Raw genomic sequence first — 22,598 nt, 5'->3', positions numbered from 1 at the left:
CCCTGGGGAAGGAGAGAGCCAGGCTGCTGGGGGCCTGCCTGGCTGGGCCTTGGGGAAGGGGAGGGGAGCTCCTCTTCTCCACCTCCTGACTGCTTTGTGCACATGCATTGCTTAGGCCAGACACCGGGGGTCCTTCCATTTTGCTACTGTCATTTCCCTCCTTAGCCACTGCCTGCATCCTGCAAAAGCTTCAGCCAGTGTAGAAAATCTTCTGGCCTAGGATGCAGGAGACCTGGGCCCTGAAATTTGGGGGGCCACAGAGGACAGAGGAACAACCCAAGCTTTGGTGTCAAACAGATCTGGGGACTGAATCCCAGCCCAGGCCCACCTACTGTGTAACTTCAGACAAATCACTTTACCTCTCTGAGCCTCAGATTCTAAAAAAATCAGAGACTACTAAGGCAATGGTGTGAATAAACAAAAGAATAGATGTGAAACCCCCAACATATAGATGTTCGATAAATAGTAGCTAGTTATTATTAATCCTGTGACTATGAATCTGGTCAAGTTTCTTTCTTCCCCAGGCCTCAATCTTCCCATCCTTAAAATGAGGGGGTTGAGCCAGGTGATCTCTAAGAGCCCTCTAAGTACCAATGGGATTTTCATGACTACAGGGTGAGAAACCCTAGGCTGGGTATGTAATGTTACATGAGAATTATGAGAATTAATGCTCTGCATAAGGGATTAGAGAGGAGTAGCAAGGCATCTATTTCAGCCATGGTGAACTGAAAAGGCCTCCCTGTGGAGGGGACATTTGAGCAAAACTCTGAATCGAGTGAGGGAGTGACTGTGCAAAGAGATGGGGAAATCACTCATGACAAGTGCAAAGGCCCTGGGGTGGAAGTGAGCCCAGCAAGTTCAAGGAGTAACAGAGTGACCAGCTTGGCTGGACACAGGAGCAAAGGAGAGAATGGTAGGAGGGAAGATCTGCAAGGCAGCAAGAGGGTGGATCACCCTAAAAGGCCATGGTAAGGCTTGGCTTTTACCCTGTGTGAGATGGGAGCATTTAAAGAGTTGGGAGGAGAGGAGGAACATAATCACCAAGATCATAAGGGATTCCCCGGGCTGCTGTGTGAATAATGGACTTTGGAGCAGCAGTGTCCAGCAGAACTATGATTCAAGCCACATGCACAATTTAAAATTTTCTAGTGGCCACATCAAAAGTAGTAAAGAAACAGGTGAAATTAACTTTAACAATATATTTTATTTCACCCCAAATATTTTCACCTCAACATGTCGTCTATTAAAACAAAATTAGAGGATTTTACATTCTTTTTTTCATACCAAGTCTTCCAAATCCAGTGCATATTTTATACTCACAGCACATCTTGATTTTGCCTAGTCACATTTCAAGTGTCCACTAGCTCCTAGTGGCTACTGTCTTGGACAGCGCAGCTCCAGAGGGGCAGGAGTGAAAGCAGGAAGACCAGGTGAGAGGCAGTTGCCAGGTGCGGAGGGGCAGGGCTTAGAGTCAAGTGGCAGCAGCAGAAGGAACAAGTCCTATTTCATGGGCTCATTGTGAGGGTAAATGAGGTAGGAATGTAATGAGAGTGCTGGGTGAATGTCAGCTGTTAGTGTTCGGTATTATTATTTATGATTGGCTGCTGCAGACTCCGACTGCGACCTCTCATCTGATCCCTCAGAGACACAAGGAGGCCAGCACCGGGAACCCCACAACAGAACCAAGTGGGGAAGGGAAGGTATGAGATTGAAGAAATTGTCCCCTCTGACACAATCCTGAACAAGCACAAAGCCTCTGCCTGCAGATGCCACCAGGGCTGCTGGGACATGTCCTGTCCCCTTGCCCTGGACCCTAAGGATGGAGGAGAGGAGAGGCTTGTCCTGGGCAGCTGAGGATTGAGCCTTGAGCCCAGCTTAGGAACTGGACACCAGGGCCTGGGTCTTCCTTAGCCGGGAAGCACCTATGGCCTTGGGCCACTCCTCTCTGCCTTGTCTGCAAAATGAGGGGCTTGTACTGCATGAGGTTACGGGGATGCAGGACAACACACAGGACTCCTTGTACTCCTAAGGAAATAATTCCTTCTATTAGACGTAGGATATACAGTCCCACCAATCAGGTGTTATTTTGTGACTACAAAAGTAACAATTACAATAGCTAACAATCACGAGCCACTATGTGTACTTTGACACAGATCAACTCATTTCACCCAACTTGCCCAAGGTCACACAGGCTCTAACCTGCAGGGCTGGCATGTGAACCAGGCAGTCCGGCTCCTTAACCACCACACTCTCCTGCCTCTCTGATGGGAGCAGAAAGGCACCAGAGTCATCACCACTCAAACCTGCCGAGCACCTCCCATGTGCCAGGCAGCACGCTGGGGCCCTGCCTCTTCTGAGCTTACCCACAGGGGACAAGTTCCCTGTGATTTTTCTCCTGGGAATGTGGAGGGGGTTTGTGCCCAGGCTGGGGGGTGGCTGGATGGACATCCCTCCCCTTCCTACTTCTCCTGGATACACACAGACACCTGCCTCGTGGCGATGAGGATTAGGAAGAAAACAAGGATGGGGGAGGGGAGCTGAGCTGAGTGCAGGCTGGGGCCTAATGGTTAGGTTTAGTACCGTAGATCAGATTCCTGGAAATATTTTCAGACTATGAGAGAGGAATGAAGGAGGCTTACGGGGGAGTCTGGGGATAGTATTCTCAGGAAGAACAGGAGGTAAGGGAAGCAGGATTGGGCACAGGGAGAAAGTGACGTGCAATGTAGTCATACCAAAGGCCTCAGCCAGTCTCATGAGGAGCTCTGGAGCTGGGATAGCCCTTCACAAGTGTCCCAGGTGGAAGCAAGGGGACCTGGCCTTTGTACATCCCCCACCACTCCCTCAGCATTAGACACAGGCTGCCCCAGGGAGGAGGCACAACTTTGGGCAAGGTTCTCCACCGACTTCCACCAAAAGCAAGTCCCTGAGATGGATTCAGCTGCACGTCATCAGCAGCCCACACTCCAGAAGCGAGGAGTGAGTGCCTCAGATCTGGAGGGGAGGCTGAGCCCGCGCCACAGCATCCGCTACAGCCAGGCAGCCGGGACAGCAGAGAGAGGCGTCCTGATCGGACAACGTCCTCCCAGGAAGAGGAGCAACCATGTCATGGTGACAGGAACACCAAGCACCAGCCAGCAATGCCCGTCCTGGCCTCTGGAACACAGCTGAGGAAGTCCCAGCCCCTGGGGGACTCAGGCCCAGCTGGGGCACTGTCTCTAAACCACTTACCACCCCCACCCTGCAGGTCCCACCTCATGGCCAGTCCTCAGGCTCCAGTTACAGATTCCACTGCTCCCAACAGCGGGAGCACATCCCTGCCCCAACCTGCGGGACAGGAGAGCTCCAATCCCATCTCAGCCAGGCTACTGTGAAGCTAGAACGAGTTCAAGCAAGTGGAAAAGTTTTGTTCACTGTAGGGTGCTATCAACATAGGAGGGGGCTACTCTTAAGCCATTATTACTCTCCACACTACCCGCCTTCGGAAGACCTGTTCCCCTGAGCCCACCACTCCTGGTTTCCTTCCCTTGCCCTGGACTCTCCTACCCTGACCCTTCTCTCCTTCTCTTCTCAGTTCTTGAATCTTCCCTCTCTCACCTGATCTTCTGACTGCCTTTCTCCTCTCTCCCCCCCCACCATACCCCCCGCACCCCATCCCCACCCCTGGCTTCAATCTCTATCTCTATCTCTGTGTTGATTTGGGTCTTTGCCTATGGCCACTCTGCAGCTTCATCTCCAGCTAAGGCAGCCTGGAGCCCAGCCCGTTTGCTGCCCCGCATTTGCCATCCAAGCCAGGTCTGGGACCTGGGCAGGGAGGAGGGCAGACTAGGTGGGCATCAGCTTGGTTCAGAACTCGCCCATCCATCCCTCTGCCCCCCGACTCAGCTCCTGCTCCTGCCAAGATAGCAGCTACCCCAACCATTCCTGGTGCCCAGGCCCGGAGTCCCAGCCTGTTTGTTTACTGCAGTATTGTGGAGTGGCTCTGTGGCAACACAACTTGATCGCTCCAAAAGCTGGGTGCTGGCAAGGGGCCAGCAACCCCTGCAACAGCACATGGCAGGCTGCCAGGCAGTAAGGCCCCACTCCAGAGCAATGCAAGGCCCTGGGCCTGCCCACCTGGCGACCACCCTGGCATCCTCCACAGCTGGGAGTGACGGTCACAGTCGTGGTGCTGCAGGGGTGGGAGCAGCACACAAGATTCCCCACTAGCCTGGTCCTGCACAGTGCCCAAGTTGGGCAGAAGCTGCCAACCCCACAGCCAAGACAGCGCCCTTACTCTTGGCTCTATAGAGACAGGGGGAACCCCACTTCACAAAGAGCTTCTCTACAATCCAAGTGAGGAGAGAAAATACACAAAATATAAACACTGACCAGCTCCCCAACACATTCACTCAATAAGCATAAGCGAGCTGGTGGCTGCATCAGGCACTCAGTCAGCGGCTGGCTGGCTGGATGGATAGACAGATGGATGGATGGAGGGATGGATGGACAGATGGGAAGACACTTGGAGTCATGGTTTCCAGGTTAGCACAGCCCACCATATAAGACCTTCCTTTTCCTTCATCCTACCCAGAAAACCCCCTTTGCCAGGTTTATTTATTCACCAAAGAGTGATTGAGTGCCAAAATCCAATAGAAATTTTGAGCAATTTTCTATTAACCCTTCTCTGCCCCTTTTCTTCCAGAAGGTGAGGAGCCCAGGTCACAGGCATAGGCCAGGTGCACAGGCACAGGTGGGTAGTAAGGAAGTGAGAAGCCCACCCTGGCTGAGGCCTTCTGAGCTGATCATCTTAAGAGAAGAACAGAGTGAGCCACACACCCCCCTTGCTGCCTCTAGCAGAGTAAGTGAAGCCACAGGGAGTGTCTTGGGACAGTCCCATCAGAAAACAGGTATGGAATTTTCTTTTCTCCCTACCAGAGCCTCAGCCCTGAGCTGAGACTTGGCACCTGAGCGGAGCCCAGAGGGCAGGGCTTAAGTTATGCAGAGGGGCTGGAGGGGGGCCAAGAATTGAGTGATAGAGAGGGGACAGGGAGGATATGACTGGGAGTCCCCTGGGGAGAGAAGGTTCTGAGGCAGGCCTGGCTGGATGGCACCCCACCCTCTCCTGCTTCAGTCTACTGGATGGCTTCCAGGAGGCTCTGGGCCTGATCCTGGGCAGGACCCAGCCAGGACAGGAAAGACACTGGAGCAGTAATGTTCTCAGAACCACCCCACCTCACCCATTGTGGGGATCTTGGTCATTCTGGGTGGCCGACACTGGTTGCCCGAGCTGGAAGGAAGATGGAAAGAAACTGGGAGACTCAGAGGAAGACCAACTGTCTCCCCAGCTTCCCCAACTTATTGGGGTGTGGTGAAGATTAAATGAGGTAATATATGTAAAGTGCTTAGAAACAGTAAGCAGTCAATTAGCGTAAGCATCAGCACCTAGAATGGTGCCAGGCACAAAGCGGGCACTAAATATTTGTTGAATGAATGAATGAATGAATTCTGCTCCCACTTAGTTCCTCTACTTCAAACACTGGAGGACAGGAGTCAGTGTAGTCCCTACAGCTACTGTGGAAGATGTATATGTTAAGCTCATTCCCACCCCAGGGCCTTTGCACTTGCTGTTCTCACTGCCAGGAGGGATTTCCCACACATTTTCACATGTTCACTCCCTCACTTGATTCAGATTTCTGTAGTCAGAAATAAAAAAGAGCCCTGACCATTGCCTGCTGGTAGAGCTCCCCCCTTCCCAAAGTTGTCTCTCCTTTCCCAGTCAAGGACACTCACCAAGTTCACATGCACATGCATGCGTGCACACATGCACACATGCACACACACACACACACACACACACACACACACACACACACACACACTCAGACAATCCTGACTAGACAACCTCAGTGTCCCCACACTACTCAAGGTTAGGACTTGAGTTGACAGGGGCTCTGGCCTGGTAGATGGTCCCACCCATATGCTGATGGCCGTCAGTATCTGTACATGACAAGTGCTCACCCAACCCACAAAGGAGGTCATGCTCTGTCCCCAACCACCCACTCTCCCAGTCTTGGCAAGAAACATGGTACCATGAAATCAGTAGATTCCAATGGACCAGGACTTGAGAATACTTGCTGTATACTTTCAAAAAACATATTTTATTGAGCACTTACTGTGTGCCAGCCACTGTGCTAAGCTCTCTACACACTTGAGCTCATCTAACCCTCGCAACAACTAAACAAGGTAGGTGTTATCCTTATTTTATACTTTATTTTATATGAGGCAGAATAAACTGGCTAAGTGCTCAGGCTCTGGAATGAAACAGAGCTGGGATCAAATCTGGACTCCTCCACTCACTTGCTGTGTGACCATGGGCAAGTTACTGCAGCTCTCTGAGTCTCTGCTTCCTCCTCTGCAATGAGAAGGTAAGACAGCCACTGCCTCTCTGGGCTCTTGTAAGGATTAAAGGAGATAATGGATGTAAGCACAATACAGTGCCAGGCACGAAGCCCTCATTCAAGGTCGGGGCCTGCCCTTATCTCTTTATCTCACTGGCTCCCCTGCCAAGGTTTGCAGGCTGGGACTGATCTTCCCCACAGTTCCAGGCACAGGGCTGGGCACTGCCGGCACAGAGAAAATTCTTGCTGATTGGCAGGTTTTCCCAATTCCTGTTCCAGGCCTTGACTACAGAGAGCACTCCCTCTCCCAGAGCATCTGAGCAGGGGATTCCTGTCCTGGGCAGCACCAGCAGGAGAGTGCTCTGGAGAGAGGACCCTCCCTGACTCTGAGCTTCTGCCTTGTTTAGAAGCCCTTCCCACAACCATGAGACCTATCCCAGACCCCAGATCCTGTCCTGGCTCCCTGGCCTGAGTTCCTACCCAGAAAATTTGGCTAGCACCCTGCCTTCTCCAAGACCATGGCCTCCTATGGGCCCACCAGTCACTCGCCCCAGTGCCTGGAGCCCTGCCCCTGCCCCCAGTCCTTTAGCTGGACCTGCCACATGCTGACAAACATCCTCCATTCACACCAGCTACCCAAATCAGCCACTCCAGAAACCCAGGCTCCGGTCTGCCAACAACTCACTCTGCGGCTGCCAACCACCTACCCACGGCTGTCACTCTCACTCCACCCATCAGCCCTCCACATGCACACTCAGAGCCTGCAACCAAGTCCACTCTAGCCATGCCCTCTGCAAGGCCCTGAAGCCTGGCAGAAAAATCACAGAGACACTTTGACATTAATCAAAAAGACACTCATAAATAAATATGTGCAAATCATATGCAAACCAAGGTAGGAATTTACATCTTTCACTGCTGAGTCAGTATCTCAAGGCACGGGGAGGTTGCCTGCAGCTTAGGAGGGCTGGGACAAGAGCCCCAACAGCATCTAGGGGTCTGCAGAACAATCCGAATCACCATCTGTGATTCTAGAACAATCCTAGAGTCATCATCTGAGATTCTAGAACTTCCACCACTTATTGATTGCCTACTACAGGCCACGCATTCTCCTACACTCTAGCTACTACAGGTATTAAATGAGATAACATGTAAAGTGCTTAGAATGGCAACAGGCACCTAGTAAGCACCCAATATATGTGAGCTAACATTATTAATATAACCTAATCTAACCCTCACCATAGTAACAATAATCATTAGTATAACTACCATTAATAATAACAATAAGAGCAATAATTACTCTCATTTATTGGTTTTTCCTATACCACAAGCTTCCCATGCGTAGCAGATAGTGCTGGTGCTCCACCCCCATCCCTCCAGGCCCTACCATTTCTGTGTACTCCAGCCTGACTTCCAACTGCCTGCAGCTGCATCTTTGCCTGAGGGCTTCTTCTGGTCTCCAGGAGCCTGCTCTGCCCTCCCAAGGCAGGCCTGAAGTGCTGGAGAATTAATCCCCACTTACACTCCCAGAATAATTGCTGTGTTGGTATATAAACGGCCCAGCTCCCTCAACTATCAAGTGGCATAACTCTCAGGTGTGTGTTCAACACTGGCACACCCAGTGGTCCTCAGTGAACCAGCTGCCTACAGTGGTAACTTGCAACATGGTCCATGAGCCTCGCTCTGTTGGCTTCCCTCCCTTCCCTGTCTTGCCTGCCCACTCCCTACCAGTGTTTTCTGGAATAACTTTTCTGCATGCATTTGAATCTTAATCTCAGGTCTGCTTCTGGAGAAACCTGAACCAAGATACCACACATATCTCACTAAATCCTCCTGACAACCCTAAGAGGTAGGAATTTGCCCTTAGTAGATGTCAGACTCCCAGCCACTGTCTACAAGGCCCCACTAGATCCGGCCTCGCCTTCCTCATGGATCTCAGCTCCAGCTGCTCTTCCTCTGCCACTCTGTTCCAGCAATACAAGCCTCCTACTGTTCCTTGGACACACCAGGATACTCTGGTGCCCTTGCTGTCTTCTCTGCCAGAAAGACTTTCTCTATAGCTCTCAGAATGACTGGTCCCTCTCATCCTGCAAGTCTCAGCTCAAACTTCCCATCCTCAGAGAGACCTTTCTCAACCACTGAACCCAGGCTCCTCCAGCAACTCCATCATATCACCCACTAAGGTCCCTTCATAACTCTTCCTACAATCTGTAGTTATCTTGTTTGTGGATTTGTTTACTTGTTTACTGCCTGATTCTCTGCCCTCCTCTCCTAGAATGTATGTTTCCCAAGGACAGGGGTCCTGTCTGTCTTTTTCACTGTTGTACCCCCAATGCCTGGCCCAAAACTGGTAACCAAAAATATTAGTTGACATGAAAGGACAAGCTATTTTTATTCCTGTGTTAAAGCTGATGAAACTATAACTTAGAGCAAGTTTAAGAAAACTGTTCATGGTCACACAGCCAGTAAAAGGCAGAGCCTGTCCTCAAAATCAGGTCTGCCTGGCTCCAAGCCCATGATCTGAACTACTGTGGTACTCTATTTTCATTTTACAGATGGGGAGATTGGAGCTCTGGGAAATTTGCTAAGAGCTAGAGGCCTCCTGACCATAAGACTAGTGCTCCCTCCACTAGGCTGCACCCAGCCCTCCCCACAAACCACTGCCTAATACAAAAATCTTCCTGCAGCATTCCTGAGAAAAGCTACTCTGCTTTTACTTAAACTCTTCTAGAGTCAGGGAGCTCACTCTGTGATAAGGTGGTCCCTTAGAAAGTCGAACCCAAATGCTGGCTCCCTGAAATGTCCACAGCTTGATCTGAACTCTGATCCCTGGGGTCACACAGAGCTTTTCTTCTCCCTGGGCCCCAGGACAGCCCTGCACACACCCAGGGAGAAGCTGCAATCTAAGTGTCCATCAGGTGGATTGTTTAAACTACAGTACGTCGCCACCAATGAATACAATACAGCCATTCAAAAGGGTAAGGTGTGTGATGTATAAAAAGATAGATGATAGATAAATAGATAGATGATTGATAGATGGATGGACAGATAGACACATATGTACATACATATCCTCAGTATATCGTTAATTTTTTTTAAAGTTACAAAACACCATATTACTGTGGTTCTATCTACTGTCAAAAAGTAATATTAATGTCTATCTATATCTATACACAACATATCCATAAATATAGATATGTAGATATAAATATAGATGTAGATCACTACCTGGATAACCTTGACAAGTTAGTTCAACTCTCTGAGCCTCAGTTTTTCCATCTGTAAAATGGGAATAATAGTTGCACCTAACTCGAAATGTTTTTGTGAGGATGCAATGTGTAAGTCCAGGTAGAGGCATTGAGCGCTATTTCTGCACATAGTAAGCACTCAATAAATCTTAACTATTATTATTAAATAATGTGCATCCTTACAAAAAAGTTCTGGAAAGATATGGCCAATATGAGTAGTTACAAGGGTTGAGGCAGAGAGGTTAATGGAGGATTCCCACTTTCTATTTCAAATACTTCAGATGTAAAAAATGTTTACAAATGAGCCTGTACTGCATTTATCTCCAGCAAACAACAATAAAGATACTCCTCTTTGATGGAATGAAAGCCACAAAGGCAGAGACCATGTCCCCAGATCATTCACTTCTCAGCTACCTCCTCATAGTGCTGCCCCCCCTCCCTACTCTGGCCTCCCTCCCATACACTCTCCTGGGGATCAGTGTCCCTGTAAACCTGGCCAGGTGCCAGGTAGGCCTGATCAGTGAGCGCCATTTGCTCTGGACACAATGTTTATATTGATAACACTTTATGTGACTTTCCCTCTCCAGCAGAACAAGCAAACCTAGGAATTCTGTAACTTTTCCATACAAGCTGAGCTAGGCCTCTGTTCTCCCAATCTCCCTCAGGGAGCTGGGTTTGGACCCAAGTAAAGGTCCTGACATTTGCCCAGTGCTATGGGTGAAACGTGTCCCCCAAAGGTTCATGTACTAGAAACTTAATCTCCACCGTTAACAGTATTAAGAGGGTGGGAAATCCTATTATGGTAATTGAAATGTGGGGCCTCCAGGAGGTGATTAGATTGTGAGGACTGTACCCTCATGAATGGATTAATCCAGTGATTAATGGGGGGGCATAATGGGCGTGGTTCTGATGGCTTTAAAAGGAGAGCAAGTGAGGAGGTCACTTTTCTTGCTCAGCCATTCACCATGTAACACCCTACATTACTATAGAGAGTCACTACCCACCGAGAAGGCCCTCACCAGATGTGTCCCTTGGACTTCCCATCCTCCCAAATTGTAAGAAACAAATTTTGTTTCCTTTATAAATCACCCAGTTTCAAGTCTTCTGTCATAAGCAACAGAAATGGACTAATACACCCAAACACAGTCCTCCTTATTAGACTTAGTCCCATCCCCACGGCCCACAGAGAGGCTATTATGTCTGGATTTGTTGCTGCCCTTGACCTTCGCTGCTCCTCCCTGCTCTTGTCAGCACCAAATGTATCAAATGTCACCATCCTATGCATCTTCCTCTTGGTCATGGATAAAGTACATTGGGCAGGACCAGGCCCCAAAAGGCTCTTGTCCAGGGCACTCTGGGTTCATTACCCGCTTTGGCTACAGTCAATCAACCAAGTAGGAATAAGGAGATACACCCTCTTCTCTGAAGCCCTCTTCTTCTGAGACTAAAAGCCAGTGTCTACAGTGTCCCCTTCACCCCCATTTAAGAAAATGAGGAAATGAGATCACAGTGGCACAACCACGTGATCATTCAACAGGCATTCTTTACTGGTGCCTAATGTAGACCAGGAATTGAGTTGGGTGCTGGGGGAGGGACAGAGATGAAAAAGAGCCAGTGGGAGAGACAGTCACACACAGAGTTAATGACAACACAAGCCTGTAAATGCTAAGTCACTGAGGGACTGTGGAAGCACAGCTTAGTAGAGACAGGGAAACTTCCCAGAGCTGGTGACCTTTAGCTGCAACTTGAAGGACATGAAGCAGGGAGAAAGGGCATCCCAAGGAAAAGGAATTGTGTGTGCAAAGATAAGGAGTCATGGGAGGACCAGGTGTGTTTGAGGGAACAGAGATCAGTGTTGCTGGGTTCAGAGTGTTGGCAGGGGTAGGATCACCAGGGACCGGGGACCTGATGATGTACATTACAGGGAGCAATGGAAGGCTTCTCAGGAGCCAAGTGACATGTCCAGGGTATATCTTAGTGGGAACACCACGTTTTGACTCAACAACCTGGATGGGGGACTGGAGAAAGGGAGATCATCTTAGACCAGTCACTAGATTTTATAATCTATCACTCCCCTGATACTTTCTTATAGCTTTGGTTTCCTGAGGCCACTGGAGGCTTTGGCCATCCCTTGAGGTGTCCAGAGCAACCAGGCCAATGGGTGTACAATTGAAGGTAAACTGAGGCACTCCTCCTAAGAACCCTTCCCTGGTAGAAAAGAGAGCAGGTACGTAAGCCCTACACATACTCTGTTCTCAGCCACAAACCAAAGTTGAGACTCGGGGGTGATTTTATCTGCAATGACAAGTCCATCCCCAGGCTCAGACAGGTATTATTCCAGGCCCAGCTGACATCCCCAAGTCAGACACATGTCCAGGGCTCAAACAGACATTGCCCCAGGCCAGGAAGATGTTGTACCAGGCTCAGACAGATGTTGTGCCAGGTTCAGACACATGTCCTAAGCTCAGACAGAAGCTGTCCCGGGGCCAGATAATGTTCTGGGCTCAGCCAGGTGTCCCAGCCTCAAACAGATGTTGTCTCTAGCCCAGGCAGATGCTACCCTAAACTCAGACAGATGTCTGCCACCAGAGTTATATAAAAATGCTGAGAGGTCCCTGGGAAAATATAATTTCTAAATCCTCCTTTGCTACTTTTACCCTACACCTGCTACCCCCAAGAAAGCTAAGAAAGGTCAGCGCTGAGTCCAGCCAACTCTCCCCAGACACCCCCCCAACCTGTAAAAGCCCAGGAGCTGTATCATTCTATTCCTCCCCCTGACTCCAGCCTAGGCTACTGCATGGAGGGGAGGGAGGGACATACAGTGGGTCTATGAATGAGGCACATGTACAGGGGCACATGGCACCCTTGCCATCTATGGAGTGGCAGACAGTGATGTCCAGGCTATCTGAGCTGACTCTGTAGGGGAAAAGGGGGCTGAGCGGATTAGAGGAAAGAGTGCATTGATATAAGGACCAGGCTCACTAAATCTCACCTTAAACCCCACAGTGTAGGACTGGAGGGGAAGGGAAAGTCCTGTGACCTCATCCCCATATACATACACTTTGCCCAATACCCGGGGAATGTCATTACTGGATCATTTGAAGGTAATTACTACTCCAAAGCTGGGCTGCATTAAGTTAAGGAGAAAGAAAGGGATAAGGAAACTGGCCCAGTGTGAACATGAGTGGGGACAAGGTCCCATTCATCAGCTTGGTCCTGGCTGGAAGAATGTCCTTCCTTCCCAACAGCCCTCACAGGGGTATTGGGGACCTGGAAGGAAAAAGCTTCCCCCTTCACGGCCACACAGCTCCCATCAGGAAGCTACAGCTGTCTGTACTATGACTGTGCAGAAATCAGGTTCCAGGAGCTGTGGGGTGTTGGATGTTCCTGGGCTGTGGGTGGAGGAGACAGCCACTGTATACCTGGGATGAGGGAGTGAGAAGTGTTAACAGTGAGAGCCTGACCTCCCCCTCTGGCCTGAGAGACTTCCCACTGAGCTCAGACTGAGTCCTTCAAGAGGGAAGCTCCCCGCACCAAGGCAGCCGGCTCATGAATATGTAAATGACCCTTGAGCCACGCCCCCCAGCAGGTGCTGGTGGGGATTCAAGAGCTACCCTGAGGCTGAAGGTGAGGTATGGTCTCCCACACAGGGGGATGTACTCACACACACAATAAAACAGTATCCCCAAAACATAAAAGAACATTAAAACCACTCTCACATAGGGCTGGCCAGTTAGCTCAGTTGGTTAGAGCACAGCCTTATAACACCAAGGTCACGGGTTCAGATCCCCATACTGGCCAGCTGCAAAAAAGAAAAAAAAACACTCTCAAATGGAAGCACTGTCTGACCTGATTATGAACACTAATGCATATACATTAATACAAAACAGGCACCCTAACACAAACACACAAATACTTATGGGCATCTATAAAATATAAACACACAAATTCATGCAAGCATGTTAACTCACAGTCACCATATATACAAGCACACCAAGCCATACACAAATGCAAGAGAACTCCCCTCCCTCTCTTCCACCCCACCCAAGCTGCCCACCTCCAACCTTCAGTTGGACCACAAAGTCAACCCCAGGCCCAGGAAGGAATCTCACTCTTTTAAGGATGGTGACAAGGGCTTAAATTATCACTCTGCTCCCACCCCACCCTATGCTGGTGAATTTTGCAGCCATCCAGATAAAAAGTGTGTTTTTTAAAAAGAAAGAAAGAAACTAAAACCCAGCCCCAGCCTTTCAGAGTGATTAATCCCCACTAATGATTTACCGATTTGCAGAGAGCGTGTTCTGCATAACTGGATTGTGGGCATTAACGCCAGCTCAGAGGCTGCCGTTCTGCTAAAAATGAAAGTAAATTTCAAGAGCAATTGATCACCCCTAATTTGAATATGCTATTGATACACTGGGAGGACACCCCCATAGGCCTAAGGAGTTAGGCAGGGGAGGAAATGCAAGAAAAGCTTCATCCCAAAGAAATATTTCACTTTCCATCCCTCCTTCCCTTCACCAAGACAGAGAGTGGGAATCTGAGATCAAATAAGTGAGACTGCTTCTTTCTCCTCTGCCAAAGGTAGCAAGGTCCCTTCTACCACTTTCCGCCTCTGTCCTAGGATCTAGGGAGCACAGGAAGGACAGAAGAAGTACGGGATACCTGGAAGGGCTGAGTCTAGAGGGAAAGAGCAGGGGCTTGAGAGCACAAAACAGAGATCACATCCCATGTGGGAAGACTTTTAGGATGGTGGTGAGCACCACAAATCTGTCCAGCTGGCGCCCACCTGCACAGAGGCAGCGGGTAGACAAGATAACCCTGGCACCCCACTACTACCACCTCCCAAGACTAGGAATCTGACAGTCTGGACCCTGCCAGACTAGCTTAGAAGAGCAGGGCAGCAAACCCCAGTGGGTGTGGTCACTTCCAACACCCTTTAGCAAGAACTGGTTGGAGGAGCCAACAGATTCCACTCCTGCTCACACAGCCTCTTACTCACCCCAGACACCCGGGGAGAAAACCAAGCTGTGCTTTCCTTTCCTAAGTTTCCACCCTCTCAAGCTATCCAACAGAGACTATCCTGCGCAGCTTACAGATGAAGATACAGAGGGTCACAGAGATTAGGAGGCTGAGACTGGGCCAGTGTTATACAACAGGCCTGAGTCAGGGCCAAGATGGGACCCTTGACTCCCAAGCCAGGCAGTCTGAAAATGCAAGGTCTAGGGCATGAGGAGAAGACTGGCAGAAGGAAGAGGAAGTGGGCTGTGAGTGCTGCCCCAGCCCAGCCAGCCTCAGACAAAGACTCAATGCCCGTGCACATGGAAGGGCTCCTTCGGCAGCCCTCCCCTTGGGCCCCATCTCTCCTCTCTTGGCCTCTTCTCAGCCTTCCTGGCTTGCAAGGAATGCAGGCAGAGTGTCCTGGAGCCTGTCTTCCCCCAGCACTGAAAAGGCCTGGGGTCCACAGCTGCATCCGCTCTCAGCACATCCTGGACTCCTAACCAACTGATTGACTGGGGCTCAGAGACCAAACGGGAAAAGCAGCCAGACCCAGCTTCCTCCAGGAGATGCTAAGCAAGACTGTGCCTCTTTTTCCTTCCCAAATCTGTGCTCAGTGTGCCATTGTGTAGGTTCCTCCATTTGGGATGTGTGCCTGGAATATTACAGCGCATATGTGGCCACCAGGGTGCTGATGGCAACAGCCTCGTGAGTGTGGTTGTGTTAGAGAGGCTGTGTCTGAGTTTCCCAGGGTGGAGGTTTGTGTCTGTTACCTGGGGCTTTGCAGAGAGAGTATATGGGGCTGGGGCTTGTGTAGCTGCCGTTCCTCCCTGCAGACCCTCCTCCCCCACACTCCCTGCAGCCCCTCGGGCTCAGAGACCCCCCACAGTGAGGGCCCCATCTGCTGGAGGCTCAGTGACCTGTGTCAAATGAGCAGGCGCTCGGTCACACTCCAGAGCCTAGAGGAGGCCGCTCCACTCTGGGAAAGCCTGCACAGCTCCTGCCTGGGGGCGGGCTGGGCAGGGACCCTGCTGGGGAGGGAGGCCCAGGAGCCTCTGAGACTGGCGGCGGCCTGGCTGGGAGCTGCCCTCCACAGACAAGGAGAGTGGAAAAGAATATGAAAAGAAAGGACTTCCCTGTCTCCTTGGGACTAGCGATGCTGCCAAACCACATGGACTAAACTCTAGGCTGGGCACAGCCCCTTCCTCTGCTTCCTGATCCCTTGTGTGAATCTGGGTGCATATGTCTGTGTGTCTACGTGATGTGTGTGCAGTGGGCCTTTGTATTTGTGCATATGGGTGGGAGGGTGTGCATGGACGGCACTGTGTGCCCACATGTGTGAATACAAAGGTGCGCCTGTGTGTGAATCAGCATGCCAGCTGAGGGTCTCCACATTTGTGAGCCCAAGGGCCTGCAGGTCTCACACATCTCTGTGTCACTGGCGGAATGCCCACTTGAGCTTATTTCAGCCCATGTGAGGGTTCTCCTGTTTAGACACAGGCCTGTATTTATCACTGGGTTTTGCTTTGTGTGACTAGGAATATTTGGCCTAATGATGTGAATCCACATGTCCCTATTATGAGTCTGTATGTTTGTCCCTGTGCTGAATTGCACATTTGTATCTGTGTGTCGTGTGTGCGTATGTGTGTAAATGCACATCTCTTTGCATGTCGGCACCATTCTGTCTGCATGGGTCAGGTGGGCACCTGACTTCTGTGTCTACGTGTTGTGGGTCTGGGGTCCTAAGTTCTCCCCAGAGTCTGTGAAGGTAATGCTCCTGGAGAGAGGGGCTGTTTGGCTGCAGGTGTCTCTGCCAGTGGCCTGTCACAGCCCTGTGTCCCACGGAATCTCCAGGAATAAGAGTGAAGAGGATGTCACGACTTCCTGGGAGAAACTTAACTCTCAAACACAGGAAAATTTTAACTCGAGACCAAATCCATATCACTGTAGAGGGTCTAAAATTTCCAAAGCCAACAAAGGGATTTTATCTTCCCTAGTTTACGCTGCTGCTCACCTCAGGGCAGCATCTAACATTTAAAAGGCACCTAAATTACATGTCTTATTACATCCTTGGAGCCTTAGAGCAATCCTGAGAAGCAGGCACTACTGTCCCCATTTTAAGATGAAGAAACTGATGCTCCAAGAGGCAAGTCACAGGGCTACTAATATGGGTGATGGGATTGAAACAGATTTTTTGGGTGACAAGCTGGTAACCCAGGAGCCCAGCTATTGTTTTACTGCAGACACCCCTCAATTCAGCACAGACCTAGGAACACAGCTTTGAGAGCCCCAGCAGGCCCTGGCCTGTCCCCCAGAGAGCTACCAGAGATAGGGAAACAGTCTCTCTCTGCTGTGATGGCTAAAGCTGCAGCCTCCACAGGCCCCCTCCCCCATTCCACAGCAAAGGGGAGAATGGTGACGAATGGGAACTCACAGGTCCTGTGCCCTTGGACGAGTCTCAGTTCCCTCATCTATGCAATGAGGATAATAGTCTCAGTGCTCTCTCACAGGGCTGAGAGGCACAAGTAAATCGGTGATGGAAAGCACTTTGTAAAGCAGCATATTCATTGGTCATTGCTCTTCAAGCCTCAGTGGCAGTTCCAAAGGCTAGACATCACAACACCTACCCACTGTCCAGACATTTCCCTTCCACCAACAGAACTGGGACAGATTTATAGAATCACAGACCATCAGAGCTGGAAGGGCCTGAGTGGCCTGAGAGGTCAATTGTTCCAAACCTCCACAATCCCACTCTCCAGATGAGAAAGCTCAGATTTAGTTAGAGAGGGGAGTACCTTGCCCACTCACTGGACAGCAACAATAGGAACAAGCAGAATAAAAGTCCTTTCTGAGAGCTTTTCACTCCCATTGTCTCATACCACTACCTGACTTGACATAGCGAGCCAATTTACAGGAAGGAAACCCAACAGCTAGAGAGACTGGACCAGAGTTATTTTTGCTGGGATGATAGCGGAAGCTCCAGGTTGGAAGCCCAAGCTTTGATGTCACACAGGCCTGGTCAGGAATGGTATAAGAAGAGACTTCACTGTGGGATTTCCAGCCTCGGTCCTACCTCCTAGGCCTGGGAGAGGGACCAGAAAAGCAAGTGGACTAGGAGGACCTGGGCTGCCTCACCTGCCTCAAGGTGACCACTTCCTGGGCCAGAGTCCAGGAAAGCCCAGCATCCCTAGCTGGGTTCACACACAGGGCTCTATCACAGCTCTTACAGCTAGGGTGGAACCTAAACAGACTTCTCATAACAGTGGCCAATGGCCAGACAAGGACCATGCCCTGTCTCACTCCTTCCCTTGGGAGATAACCGGAGGCTGGTCCTAGGGCATTCAGGGCCCAGATGAGCACAGCCTGTGCCCAGGGCAACCTCATCACTGTCAACTCTATCCCAGCCACCCCGGATCATCCCCACTGCAGCTGCCATCCCAGCCCCTATGCCCTTTCTTCACACATTGAGGCTTTATTCCACAGTCTAGGAGGGGAGTGGGATGGACTCAGAGCTGGGCAACAAGCACCTCAGAAATCCAGTGTGCAGGCCAGGAGCTGTCCAGCCTCGCATGGAGCCCTGGGCTGGAGTTATCCAGCATTTGCCTGGGGCTGCTGAAAAGGAAATCAAGATTAAGGAGGCCTTGCTGGAAAGGTTGCCCAGCAGGGCCCTAGCTAGGCCCCCAGCTCAGTTCTGTGATCTGGGACCCCAGGTCCCTGGAATCTATGAGTCCGTTTGAGGCAACATCAGGGAGAAAAAAGAGGTGGAACTGGCAACTGGAAGACTCCCTGAGACCCAAGCCTCAGTGTGGGGAAGAGGGAGAGGCTACAGTTCACTCCACTCAGCCTGGAGCCCAATGTGGGGTAAAGAGGCACCGAGGAGCTGCAGGGAGGTCTGACTCCACTCAGGATCCTTCGGGGAGTCCTTAAAGAGCTGGGAGCATGTGAAGGAAGCCGAATTCCACAGCCCACCTTTCCAGCGTGGCCTCCTCAGTCTCGATTTCCTTGTCAGCAGCCCCAGGCAAATGCCGGCAAGCTCCAGCCCAGGGCTCCGTGAGAGGCTGGACAGCTCCCGGCCTGCACGCTGGATCTCTGAAGTGCCAGTTGCCCTTCCCGGAGTCCATCCACTCCCCTCCTAGAGCAAGTTTCGCTGGAGCGTGACCTCGCCCTGACCAGAGCCAATGCGCCATTCAAACTGCGAGGAGGGGGTGGAGGAAAGGAGTGAGAAGGCTGCAACGGTGCGGGACGGATACCCTGTGCCCAGGGTCCATCACCCCTTCCAGCGATGTTTTACTCGGAGCCAGAGTCACCACCTTGAGGTCCTCTCATTCCGGAATCCCGGGACGCGGCCGGGTTACAGGAGCTCCGGGTAGAACTGCTGCCGCCCCCGAGGCCCCCGCGCGGTACTCACCTGGCCCGCGCGAGGCGTGAAGCCCGTGTCAGTTCGACTCTGCTCGCGCCCGACGCTCTCCCAGGGCCGCAGAGGTAGACAGAGTTGCGGCGTGAGGGCTAAAGGGAGAAGAGGGAAAACCAGGCCCGGGAGGCGCGCAGTGGAACGCTCCGTGCACGCTGGAAGCCGCGGGAGGCGAGGCGGGCGAGGTGAGCAGCCGCGCCGGAACCGAGCCAGGAACCCGCGCCGCCTCGCGCTCGCAGCCGCTGAGACCCGCGGGAATCCCGGCCCGCCGGCCGCGGCACTGCGGAGGGAGCAGCGCGGGGCTGAGCCGCTTCTCGGCGCCCGAGCGCCTCCCGGAGCCCGCAATCCCCGCTGCCGCCTCTGGCCGCCCTTGCGGGATGCGGGCGGGAATTCAGCTCGCGTGGAGTGTGGGACCGGCCGGGCTCGGACTATCCCGCGCTGAGGGAAAGCAGGCCCACGCAGCAGGACGAGAGGGGGTGCGGTCCCAGCGCCACCCCCGCGCCACTCCCCACGTGGCGGCCGCGCCCCCGGGGCGTGAGTGTGTACGCGGACAGCAGGGGGGCCGTGAATGAAGCCCCAGCGGCCAATCAGCACGGTCGGCACGCGGGACCCCAGGAGCGAAACCCAATGGCGAGCTCGGGGTGGCCGGGCCAGGCGGCAGGCGGGCACGGGGGGCGGGGGCCGAGACCGGGGGGCGGGAGGCGGCTCCGCGGGCAGCCAATGGGCGGCGGGTGGGGTGGGGCTCCGGAGCGCCGAGCGGGTCGGGCCTTTAAGCCGGCGGAGCGCGGCGGCGGGGCCCGCAGACGGAGCAGAGCGGCGGCGGCGGCGGGGCGCGGGGCGGCATGGCCACCACCGCGCAGTACTTGCCGCGGGGCCCCGGCGGCGGAGCCGGGGGCACGGGGCCGCTTATGCACCCGGACGCCGCGGCGGCGGCGGCGGCGGCCGCCGCCGCCGAGAGGCTACACGCGGGAGCCGCTTACCGCGAAGTGCAGAAGCTGATGCACCACGAGTGGCTGGGCGCGGGCGCGGGCCACCCCGTGGGCCTAGCGCACCCCCAGTGGCTACCCACGGGAGGAGGCGGCGGCGGCGACTGGGCCGGCGGCCCGCACCTGGAACACGGCAAGGCGGGTGGCGGTGGCACCGGCCGAGCCGACGACGGCGGCGGCGGCGGTTTCCACGCGCGCTTGGTGCACCAGGGGGCAGCCCACGCGGGCGCAGCATGGGCGCAGGGCGGCACGGCGCACCACTTGGGCCCGGCGATGTCGCCGTCGCCCGGGGCCGGCGGGGGCCACCAGCCCCAGCCGCTCGGGCTGTACGCGCAGGCGGCCTACCCGGGGGGTGGCGGCGGCGGCCTGGCCGGGATGCTGGCGGCGGGCGGCGGCGGCGCGGGGCCGGGCCTGCACCACGCGCTGCACGAGGACGGCCACGAGGCGCAGCTGGAGCCGTCGCCGCCGCCGCACCTGGGCGCCCACGGACACGCACACGGACATGCACACGCCGGCGGCCTGCACGCGGCGGCGGCGCACCTGCACCCCGGGGCGGGCGGCGGCGGTTCGTCGGTGGGCGAGCACTCGGACGAGGATGCGCCCAGCTCTGACGACCTGGAGCAGTTCGCCAAGCAGTTCAAGCAGCGGCGCATCAAGCTGGGCTTCACGCAGGCCGACGTGGGGCTGGCGCTGGGCACGCTCTACGGTAACGTGTTCTCTCAGACCACGATCTGCCGCTTTGAGGCCCTGCAGCTGAGCTTCAAGAACATGTGCAAGCTCAAGCCGCTGCTCAACAAGTGGCTGGAGGAGACCGACTCGTCCAGCGGCAGCCCCACCAACCTGGACAAGATCGCGGCGCAGGGCCGCAAGCGCAAGAAGCGCACGTCCATCGAGGTGGGAGTCAAAGGCGCGCTCGAGAGCCACTTTCTCAAGTGCCCCAAGCCCTCGGCGCACGAGATCACGGGCCTGGCCGACAGCCTGCAGCTGGAGAAGGAGGTAGTGCGCGTCTGGTTCTGCAACCGGCGGCAGAAGGAGAAGCGCATGACCCCCGCGGCCGGCGCGGGCCACCCGCCCATGGACGACGTATACGCGCCTGGGGAGCTGGGGCCGGGCGGGGGCGGCGCGTCGCCTCCCTCGGCGCCCCCTCCGCCCCCGCCGGCCGCGCTGCACCACCACCACCACCACACACTGCCCGGCTCGGTGCAGTGACCCCGCGGGCTGGGCCCCCGCCAGCGCGCGGCGAGGCGCGGACGCGCAGACCGCCCGCGCGGCCTGGACTCTTTTTGTTCGGTTGCTTTGGATTTTACAAAAGCCCAGAAACTTTCGAACAAAACCAAACACCCGGACGACCCTCTCTGGCGAGCGGCGAAGACGGCCGATAGGCTGCGTCGCCCGAGCCTCGGGAGAGAGGAGCGAAGATCCGGAACTCGCCGACTCACCACGGGCATCCTGCCCGCCGCCTGCTCTCTGCCCTGTCCCCTCGACGACCCCCGCCCCTGCCCCTCGGGCTGTTCGGGGCCGGATCCCGGCAGCGGCCTCCCCACAGCGACAGGTAACGCGGTGCGGGGTTAGGGATTCCCCGGGAGAGAGGACGACGAGAGGAGAGATCCCCATCCCCTCTCCCCAGCGCAGACTCCCGAGCTTGCGGGTCAAGGGTGGGGGCTGTCACTTTATTCACTCCACGCCTCTTCTCTCCCATAAGGATGCGCCCCACCACCGTCACCCCTTCCCCTTTCTCCGGGCTTGGTTTTTTACGGTTTTTATTTATTCGTGGAGCCTCTCGGCTCCTGGGGTCCTTGTAACTCCGCCCGCGCCCTTAATTTAAATCGCTGTATACTGTATTTATCCGGGCCCCGGAGGGGAGGTCGCAAGAGCCGCGTCTGTGTATAAAAGCAGGAAATAGCCAAAGCTTTAATCTAGCCTAATTTATTTTTCCCCTTATCTTCCCCTACCCTCCCCCCCCCCCAAAAGCAAAACAAAAACAAAAACAAAAAACCCACAAAAACTAACAAAAAAAATTTGAGTGTTCATTTTTCGTTTCGCCCTATCCGAGCTCCGGCTCGGTTCCCGGCCACACCGGAGGGGTCTGCGCTCCCACGCACATCCGAATGGGAAGGGGCTTCTGCCCGGCTGCAGACGGACCACCGCACAGCGGGGCCTCAGCTCCCCGCGGAGCCCTGCCCTCCTGGCCATAAGAAACGAAACTTGAAAAAGTTGGAGATATTTTTTAACCAGCTGTAGAAATAAGCCGTTCCCTGAGAACCTTCTGCCTGATTCCCTGCAGCCCCCACCCCCGGGATGCGGGATGCTGGGGGAGGCCAGGAGAGAAATTCCCCAAGTTTGGGGTAAGGTGGGAACCTTGTAAATATGTGAGATATGTAAACGTTGGTGGGGAGAACAAACATTTTGTGCTTGGTTTTTATTTTTGGTTTTCCGGGTTGCCCTCCCTTCCCATCCTAAAGGATTTTGTACACCGACTAATCTGAAAAAGATATTTTAATATGATTTCTGGATTTCTGACCCATCTCTATTTATTTTCTGGATGTGTTTGGAGCTTCCCCCTTATCCATTTCTTCTTCTG

The 22,598-nt window shown here is 53.5% G+C and overlaps 1 protein-coding gene and 1 long non-coding RNA gene across 2 annotated transcripts in view; one reads left to right on the top strand and one right to left on the bottom strand.

The window, feature by feature from the left end:
• LOC134383709 (uncharacterized) overlaps positions 1–19,090 on the bottom strand; it is a 64,017-nt gene extending 44,927 nt beyond the window's left edge. Inside the window, exon 1 of the long non-coding RNA XR_010024205.1 lies at positions 19,029–19,090. This is a non-coding gene — a long non-coding RNA (uncharacterized LOC134383709). The remainder of the gene's footprint in view (positions 1–19,028) is intronic.
• A 783-nt stretch (positions 19,091–19,873) lies between these two features.
• Positions 19,874–21,980, top strand: POU3F1 (POU class 3 homeobox 1). Its single transcript, XM_063105600.1, has one exon. It carries the CDS (start codon positions 19,874–19,876, stop codon positions 21,224–21,226), a length of 1,353 nt encoding a protein of 450 aa, XP_062961670.1. The 3' UTR covers positions 21,227–21,980.
• Positions 21,981–22,598: the final 618 nt, after the last annotated feature.

The sequence above is a fragment of the Cynocephalus volans genome, chromosome 8 (assembly GCF_027409185.1).
Source record: "Cynocephalus volans isolate mCynVol1 chromosome 8, mCynVol1.pri, whole genome shotgun sequence".
Classification (NCBI taxonomy): domain Eukaryota; kingdom Metazoa; phylum Chordata; class Mammalia; order Dermoptera; family Cynocephalidae; genus Cynocephalus; species Cynocephalus volans.
The sequence above is the reverse complement of the archived record's forward strand: the minus strand, read 5'-3'. Positions and strand labels throughout refer to the sequence as shown.

Bases quoted from the DNA above. Each gene is read 5' to 3' on its own strand.
- POU3F1 (XM_063105600.1), top strand. From the start codon at position 19,874: ATGGCCACCACCGCGCAGTACTTGCCGCGGGGCCCCGGCGGCGGAGCC.